Raw genomic sequence first — 8,817 nt, 5'->3', positions numbered from 1 at the left:
AAACAGCGACCAACGAGCTTGTCTAGGATTTAACCGCTTGGCAGACTCGAGATAAATCAAATTCTTGTGATCCGTCAAGACCACCACGCGATGCTTGGCTCCCTCAAGCCAATGTCGCCACTCCTCGAATGCCCACTTCATTGCCAACAACTCCCGATTACCAACATCATAATTCCGCTCGGCAGGCGAAAACTTTCTAGAAAAGAAAGCACATGGTCTCATCACCGAGCCATCAGAGCTTCTCTGTGACAAGACAGCCCCTGCTCCAATCTCAGAAGCATCAACCTCGACCTGAAAGGGAAGGGAGACATCAGGCTGACGCAAGACAGGAGCCGAAGAAAACCGACGTTTCACCTCCTGAAAGGCCTCAACGGCCGCAGAAGACCAATTCGTCACATCAGCACCCTTTCTAGTCAAATCCGTCAAAGGTTTAACCACACTAGAAAAATTAGTGATGAAGCGACAGTAAAAATTAGCAAAGCCCAAGAACTTCTGAAGACTCTTCACTGATGTAGGTTGAGTCCAGCCATAGATGGCCTGGACTTTAACTGGATCCATCTCGATAGTAGAAGGGGAAAAAATAAAGCCCAAAAAGGAAACCTTCTGGACTCCAAAGAGACATTTAGAGCCCTTCACAAACAAGGCATTGGCACGCAGGACCTGAAACACCATCCTGACCTGCTTCACATGAGACTCCCAATCATCAGAAAAGACCAAAATATCATCCAGGTACACAATCATAAATCTATCCAGATACTCTTGGAAGATGTCGTGCATGAAGGACTGAAACACGGAAGGGGCATTAGAAAGCCCAAAAGGCATCACCAAGTACTCAAAATGACCTTCGGGCGCATTAAATGCTGTTTTCCATTCATCGCCCTGCTTTATACGCACAAGATTATAAGCTCCTCGAAGATCTATCTTGGTGAACCAACTAGCCCCCCTAATCTGAGCAAACAGATCGGACAACAGAGGCAAAGGGTACTGAAATTTGACCGTGATTTTATTTAGACTGCTACGACCCATAACCGTTTACTCCCATTAAGTGACACACACAAATTATCAAAATTGAAGACTTTTATTGGGAAATATAAGCATAAAACTTCCATCTTTTAACTTTGGGTAAAATATTTGGTCGCAGCTTATAAAAACAGGCAATATCTGCCAACAAATTTGGGTGTAGGGAGATTAACTGCCTTCCGGACTCCCGGGTAGGTATCTTCACCACCAACAAAACTCCACCCTTCCGCAGCTGCAACTGAAACAAACCATAACAAAAGGGGAGGGAGGGCGGGAAACAGGTCCGGGTCCAAGGATCGGATGTGCTATCAGCACTTCCGGGCGCCAGGAGCAGGGGATAAGCCCCGCCCCCTATGCGGGGAGTTAACCCCATATCCCATTTGGCCACAAAATGGGAGATCTGCTTTTAACACAGGGGAAGGCGCAGCAGTCAGGGGACAGCGGTGTAAGCCGCAGTGTCCCAAAGACTGCTACGACCCATAACCGTTTACTCCCATTAAGTGACACACACAAATTATCAAAATTGAAGACTTTTATTGGGAAATATAAGCATAAAACTTCCATCTTTTAACTTTGGGTAAAATATTTGGTCGCAGCTTATAAAAACAGGCAATATCTGCCAACAAATTTGGGTGTAGGGAGATTAACTGCCTTCCGGACTCCTGGGCAGGTATCTTCACCACCAACAAAACTCCACCCTTCCGCCAAGGAGGAGCGAATACAGAGAGCTACGACCCCCCCAAAGAATGCATAGCCTGTACCACGCCTTCACGAAGCCCATTGAGGAAAATATCCAAACCCGCCTCGTTCAAATGAACTCCGTCTGGAAGAAGAAAACCGGAATTGTCTCCCTCCAGACGGTGGTGCCTTACCACTACACCATTCTTAAATCTCACGAAGCGCGATATCCTCTGGTTCAAAGTACGTCTGGATCTCTCCATAGCATCCAATTCCCTGGCACCCCGCCACACCAGTCTTGGGATAACCTCAGACCAGACTAGTCGCATCAGCGGGAAAAAACTCGGGAATTTGTCCATATCAGATCTGATAAGCGTAAGCAGCTCGGCAAGTGGAGACGAAGCCAGGTCATTTCCTCCGGCATGGATAACCACAATGGCGGGAGATGAAGACACCCGTGCAATGTGAACGACCTCCGGCAGCACTTGGGACCACGTCAGACCTCTCATACTACGGCATATCACGTCGACATCATCAAAACCCAAGGATCTCCCTCCTGGGCACAATTCAGCACGACGAGCTGCCCAATAGATGTATGAGTGACCCACAATCCAGACGCTGGGTCGCACTCCATCTAGGAATTAAAGAATACAATTAATTAACATACAATAATCAAACACTAATGATAACTTCTCCGATTTATCCCTGAAGCTGCTTCTTTTATTGTTTTGACAAAACAAAACCAAAATTTTATAACAATAAGTCAGGCCTGATACATCTAGCAAAACAACGGGATTTCCATCTACCCACCCTTTGAATCTCTGAATCAAATAAACCCGCCCTGGAGGCTTCAGTTGCTGCGCCTATTCGAAAAGAATGAGTCCCAAATTCTGCCGCGGGCATTCCCAAAAACGACAACGCGCGTCTCAATATGGCTAAGAATTGACCCGACACTAGAGGAAGGCCATTCTCATGCATGAAAAATTGATCACCATCCTTTCTCACCCGCATGAAGTTCTTAATTAACGTTAATGGGCAAACATCCTTGTTGATGGCAAATATTGGGAACCAAATCCCCCTGCCCTCCTGATCAGTTTTAGATTTACATATTCTGATCCTGAGACCATCGTCACAAATTAAAACATCATCTCGCCTCAGTCCACCCGGTTTATTTAAGGCCGTGGGTAAGATCTCACTGACCCGCATGGCCCCAAAAAACGCCAGGCCAAAAGCCGCTGATGTGAGTGCAGCTTCATAGTTAGAATCGCAAACTGATACCGCAGACTTAACCAAGCTAACTAGCAAGTCAAAGGAGATAGGACGCCTGTTGTCACAATGCTTATCCACTCGGCGCCAACCTTTTAGTAGCTGACTGACTAAAAAATGTTTCGTGGAATCTGACCACCCTCGCAATTTAAAATGGAAGGCTAACGCAGACACACGATTGCGCGCAACCGCACCCGATACTCCCTTGGCATGCATTTTGGATAGAAATGCCATGGTCACCTGCATCCGCACATCATCCAAAGACCCCACCGGCTTTCCGTCTGCTAAAAGACACCACTCCTCCCATGCCTTACCATAGGCTCTCCAGGTCGACGGAGCTACCGATGAGCGTATTAGCGGCATCAGGTCCCCAGGACATCCCAGATTGAACATGGGCAATCCACCTCCTCCAAACGTTCCTGAAGACGCAAATCCCATAGGTCCTGTGAATAAATCCCAGTTACTAAATCTGGAACAGTCTCATTGTTACTGGGTAATGTATTAGCTTTGAACCAAACATTAAACATTAAACATTTTAAAACTATGAATCTAATCAGGTCTAAAACCAAAAGTGAAGGAGATGCTAGGTAGTTGATGGCATGCGCCCCGCCAACGGTTTCAAGGTGTAACCGGATTCGCTTGTTGGCCAATAGTGGGCCCCATATTTCCATGGCCACCGCAACAGGGAAAAGGTCAATCAAGGTTGGGTCACCATTACACTTCCTGGCAAATCAGGAAGCAGGCCATAGTGCAGAGCATATTTGGCTGCCGAAACGAACACTGAAACCCGTGTGGCCTGACGCTGCAAAAAACAAACCAATATCATCGTTTGAACACTCTGCCTCCTGAAAGCAAGTCCTACCATTGTAATTGCTGAGAAACATCTTCCATGTGTTTAAATCAGAACGTAACTGAGCTGTTATCCTGATTCTGTGATGACGTTGTTTCACTCCTCTCGTGGCAATCGTCAATCTGCGAGAAAATATCCTGCCCGCTGGCATGATCCTGCATGCAAAATTTAATGAGCCAAGAAGTGACTGCATTTGCGTCAATGTGACTTTGCCAACCGAAATGCACCCATTAATGAGATCCAGCAATTTGTCGATTTTGTCTTTCGGCAATCTAAATTCCATGGCGACCGTGTCGATTTCAATACCAAGGAATGTGATCACTGATACTGGCCCTATCGTCTTCTCGGGGGAAAGTGGGACCCCAAAATATGTCATGGCATCTTTGAATTGGGCCAGGGCTGAGGAACAGGCGTCTGAATCAGCTGGGCCAACTATCAAAAAGTCATCAAGGTAATGAGTAATGGCAGTTAGCCGGGTGATCTCGCGAGCAACCCATTCTAAAACGTGCTGAATAATTCAAAATAAAAACAGGAAATTGAGCACCCCATGGGGAGACATGTGTCGTAATAGTTGTAGAGATTAGACTGAAAGAATCCATTGTATCTTTCTCCTGGACTCATCTGGCTCATATCAAGAAACTTGAGCAAGTTGACATTTCCTTTTATGAACGCATTCCTCTTCTTTGCTGTAATCTTGTACCTACATACTAGAGGTCGTAAATTTCACAGTATAGATAAGCTTTGTAAGAGAATATGAGCGCTTGTGCGCATGTCTTAAAATGTATAACTCTTTTCTGTATAAAGGATGGGTGAGCACCCGGTGAGTCAGACGGGCTCCTGAGCTTTCCCTGTTATGATCACACAATACTTTGTTTGCGTGTCATTTACCTGGAAGCTTACCTCCAGTAAGCCAGGGACTGAAAAGGACTTAACATTTCTTGGCCGCCCGAACAGGGACCCGAGGCGAGAGTATTTACTCAAGATTTACCTGCGGATACGGACAACGGAGATCTGGGATAATGGACGGCAAATGAAAAAAAAAAAAAAAACCTGGCCAGGTAAGAGACATTATTAGTTCTCTTTTATCTGCCCTGTATTATCCGAAAGATCTCTATGAGCCGTGTCATGCTGGGTTAGTCTAGTAGTGAGTAGATACCTATAGAACTCGGGTTACCATATTGTATAGATTTATGAGTCTAGTCCCTGGCAGTGTGTGAACAGTGTGTGAACAGTGTGTGAACAGTGTGAAGGTTGTGACATGTTGTGAAAGAAGAATAGAAGTACGTAGAACAATAAGCCACGATTGTTAGAACAAGGTTATTGGTGAAGTCAGCCTAACTGGGTTATGAGGTAGCGTCCTTCTGGGAGACCTCCGCCCATGCTTGACTCTCCTATAGAACTTGTTTCTACATTCCCTGGATAAGGTGTGATAGAATGAGCCCAGGACGCGGTTTTCATGAGCCTGGGACAAGTATGCTAACTGACACAGAAAGTTTTGTGATCTGTATGGTGTTGCTGGGTCTGTGTGCATAATAGCACTTAAGTACGTCCTGCATATTAGAAGAAACAGAGCAGACAAGCCCTTCAATATTTTAGCTCCCTAGGAGAGAAGGCAACGAGACGCCACCAACAGAGGAAGTGGTTGTCCAAACGTCACCTGGGGTAGAAATAGCAAATATTGAAAGGATATTTTAGCTCCCTAGGAGAGAAGGCAACGAGACATCACCATAGAGTAAGTGATTGTCCAAACGTCACCTAGGGTAGTCATAGCTAATATTGAAAAGAAAAATGGGAAATAAACAGACCAAAACTGTCTTAGGACAAGTGGAAGCAGCAGATATCATACAGGAAAGATGTGGAAAGATAGTCAGAAGACAGATTAGAAGAGTAAGAGGAAAATTGGGAATTTCAGAAGCACTTATGTTCAGTACAGAATGGGAAAGACTGAGTAAAGAACGAGGTGGAATTATCAAAGACAATGGGTGGGAAGAAATCATACATTGTATGATAGAGGTCTCAAAAACAGCAAAAGAGGAGAATTGGAAGTATGATCCAGACACTTCCAAATGGATCATGGGAAAGGGAAAAAGTTGTGACATAATCCCACCACCTTACCTAGATCCAAAAGCCCAATCATTTGTACCATCTGGAAGAGCAGAAGGAGGAAAACAATTTCCAGCCTTGTATCCCAATCTTGGTGGGGTAGGAGGATGGGAATGTTCACACTGTGGACAACAAAATCCAGATTGGAGAAATGATTGCCTAGCCTGTGGTACACCTAGATATGGCGCTGTACTTGCCCCTGTTAGGGTAGTACCAAGACCTTTTAGAGAAGCTGGTGCTGACGGGGTAATGAACACCAGATATCATCAGACCAGACAATACTTCCCTTGGTCCCCTGCTGAGGGTATGTCCCTCTTACATAACGCACCAGATCCTATCCAGTTTCCAGTTAGATTTGCACAGTATATACAACAAATCATGCAGACTCATGCTGGGGTCTGGGCGGACGGGGAAGAATTATGTAGAATGAAAATGTCCCCCGGACTTTTTCAGGAATTATTGACACACTTACAGCCCAATAGACCAGTGGCAGAAGGGGGTGCCTTACAGACAGAAGCATCAGGTACCCAGTTCACAGAGGCATTAATAATTTTCATGAGAGGAAAACAGAGGGAAAGGGGGTCTACAGGTGTGATTATGCAGAAATTTGGGCAAAATATTGAAGAATATAGTCAGGAACTAGAAAATAGCTTTAGGGATGAAGGATTGGATTTGACTGATGCTTCAGTAAGGAGACTTTTTACAAAACAATTAATAGAGGGGCTAGATCCGAAAATCAGAGAAAAATTTAAATCCTCTACTCCAGATTGGAGAACAATTGAACAACCAAATATTGTGAAACAACGATGTTTAGGAATAGCCATGGATATGAGAGAGAATCATAAGCCTGTTAGAATAGCACAAGCTAATACAGGAGGAAGAGTGAGACACAATTTTCTTTGCCACTACTGTAAAAAGCCAGGTCATTTCCAAAGAGAGTGCAGGAAGAAGTTGGCAGATATAAAGTCAGGCAAATTTGTTCCCAGAAATAACCCTCCCCAAACGGACAACCAGCAGAAATCTACCATCATAGATGGTCCCATACCAGATTCAGATTGACTCGATGTGTTACAAACTTCCCTACCAGCTAGGAGACCTATGATACAGGTGAATGTGGGGGGGAGAGAGATTCCATTTTTGATAGATACAGGTGCAACTTCCTCAATTTTGAATCAAGATTTTCTTCCGAATCCGGAAGATATTTCAGAACAAACAACTTTTGCTGAGGGTTATGATGGGGTAATTCGAACACTGCCATATACTGTGCCCCTAGAGGTCTCATTAGGACCTAAATGTTTTGCATCCAGATTTTTGTATGCCAGAGGTGCCCCAACATGTCTGTTAGGAACTGATGTACTAAAGAAATTAGAAGCTAACATCAAATTTAGGGAAGATGGCACAGTTATGCTGACTATCCCTGATGATGCAGAATCATTAGAACAATATGTCAGAATTCAGGCTTTTGAGGATTATGCTGAAGAAAAAGAGTACACCACAGATCTAGACCTCTCAATGATCCCAGAAACACTGTGGGCACAGGGTGACACTGATGTGGGATTATTGCATATCTCTCCTGTAAAATTATCTGTGCAACCAGGAACTGTTCTCCCACAGCTCAGACAATACCCTGTGAGTGCCCAGCAGGAATTAGCAATTACAAAACAGATAGAGGGATATAGAGAGAAAGGAGTTTTGGTAGAGATACAATCACCTGCTAACACTCCTCTGTATCCAGTCAAGAAGAGAACTCTTGATAAGAGTTCTATGCCCAAATATCGTATGGTACATGATCTAAGAGAAATAAACAAAGTTCTAGATCCAATCACCCCAGTTGTACCCAATCCTCATACGTTACTATCACAGATACCAGCCAGTTCTCAAGTGTTTACTGTAATAGATCTTTCAAATGCATTTTTCTCGGTTCCTTTACACCAAGATAGTTGGCATTTGTTTGCATTTACATTTAAGGGCAAACAGTTGGCGTGGACACGCCTTCCACAGGGAATGATACACTCCCCTACTCTTTATTCAAATGCCCTACAAACAGTTCTTCAAAGGTTTGAACCTGAATCACAGGTAGTAATTTTGCAGTATGTGGATGACCTACTACTTTGCTGCCCAGATCTAGAAACTGCAGAAAGGTCCACTGTAAGTTTACTATGTTTTCTAGGAAAAGAAGGGTGTAAAGTGAATAGACAAAAGCTACAAGTTTGTCAGACCAAAGTGGTCTTTCTAGGTCATTGCATTTCTCAAGGTAAAAAGCATCTTACACCTCAAAGAACTGAAGCAATAAGACAGATGAATGAGCCTAGAAATCATAAACAGCTACGAGCATTTTTAGGAATAGTGTCTCATTGTAGACAATGGATTATACATGCCAGTCAACTAATGCAACCACTGTATGACTGTGTAAAAAGTGAACCTTATTTGTTGACAAAAGAAGGTCAGATTTCGTTCCAACAATTAAAAGATGCCCTTGTTTCAGCTCCAGCGTTAGGGCTACCAGACTACACAAAACCATTTCAGCTTATGGCTGCAGAAGTTGATTCCCATGCTACAGGCGTTCTTACCCAGAAGCATGCAGGGAAACAAAGACCAATTGCATATCTTTCAGCAAGGTTAGATCCAGTAGCTAAAGCAGCGCCAACCTGTGTACGTGTGGTTGTTGCTGTCTCGCTATTGTTGGATAAAGCATCAGAAATTGTCCTAGAGCATCCACTCACAGTTCAAACTACACATGATGTTTATGGGATATTAAACCAGGTCCAACCAAAACACATTTCCATGGCCAGACATTTGCAGCTACAGTGTTCTTTGCTGCTCCCCTCTACTATCACATTTGCTAGGCTTCAGACTCTCAATTTAGCAACACTGCTACCTCTCGAGTCTGAAGGGGGGAA

At 44.2% G+C, this 8,817-nt stretch overlaps 1 protein-coding gene across 1 annotated transcript; it reads right to left on the bottom strand.

Annotated features, from left to right (window-relative positions):
* Positions 1-1,706: 1,706 nt before the first annotated feature.
* Positions 1,707-4,205, bottom strand: LOC143809814 (uncharacterized). Its single transcript, XM_077292813.1, has 3 exons — positions 3,827-4,205; positions 3,279-3,407; positions 1,707-2,332 (listed from the first exon to the last, which is right to left on the bottom strand). The coding sequence occupies exons 1-3, from the start codon at positions 4,188-4,190 to the stop codon at positions 1,749-1,751; spliced, it is 1,077 nt and encodes a 358-aa protein (XP_077148928.1). The 5' UTR covers positions 4,191-4,205; the 3' UTR covers positions 1,707-1,748.
* Between the last annotated feature and the right edge of the window lie 4,612 nt (positions 4,206-8,817).

The sequence above is a fragment of the Ranitomeya variabilis genome, chromosome 2 (genome assembly GCF_051348905.1).
Source record: "Ranitomeya variabilis isolate aRanVar5 chromosome 2, aRanVar5.hap1, whole genome shotgun sequence".
Taxonomy (NCBI): Eukaryota; Metazoa; Chordata; class Amphibia; order Anura; family Dendrobatidae; genus Ranitomeya; species Ranitomeya variabilis.
Note: the sequence above shows the minus strand (reverse complement) of the source record. Positions and strands in the feature narration are given on the sequence as shown.

Bases quoted from the DNA above. Each gene is read 5' to 3' on its own strand.
- LOC143809814 (XM_077292813.1), bottom strand. From the start codon at position 4,190: ATGACATATTTTGGGGTCCCACTTTCCCCCGAGAAGACGATAGGGCCA. The intron at 3,408-3,826 runs GTAGGACTTGCT...ATTTATTCACAG, and splicing joins GTTTCTCAGCAATTACAATG to GACCTATGGGATTTGCGTCT. The intron at 2,333-3,278 runs GTAAGGCATGGG...TTTAATTCCTAG, and splicing joins GTCGACCTGGAGAGCCTATG to ATGGAGTGCGACCCAGCGTC.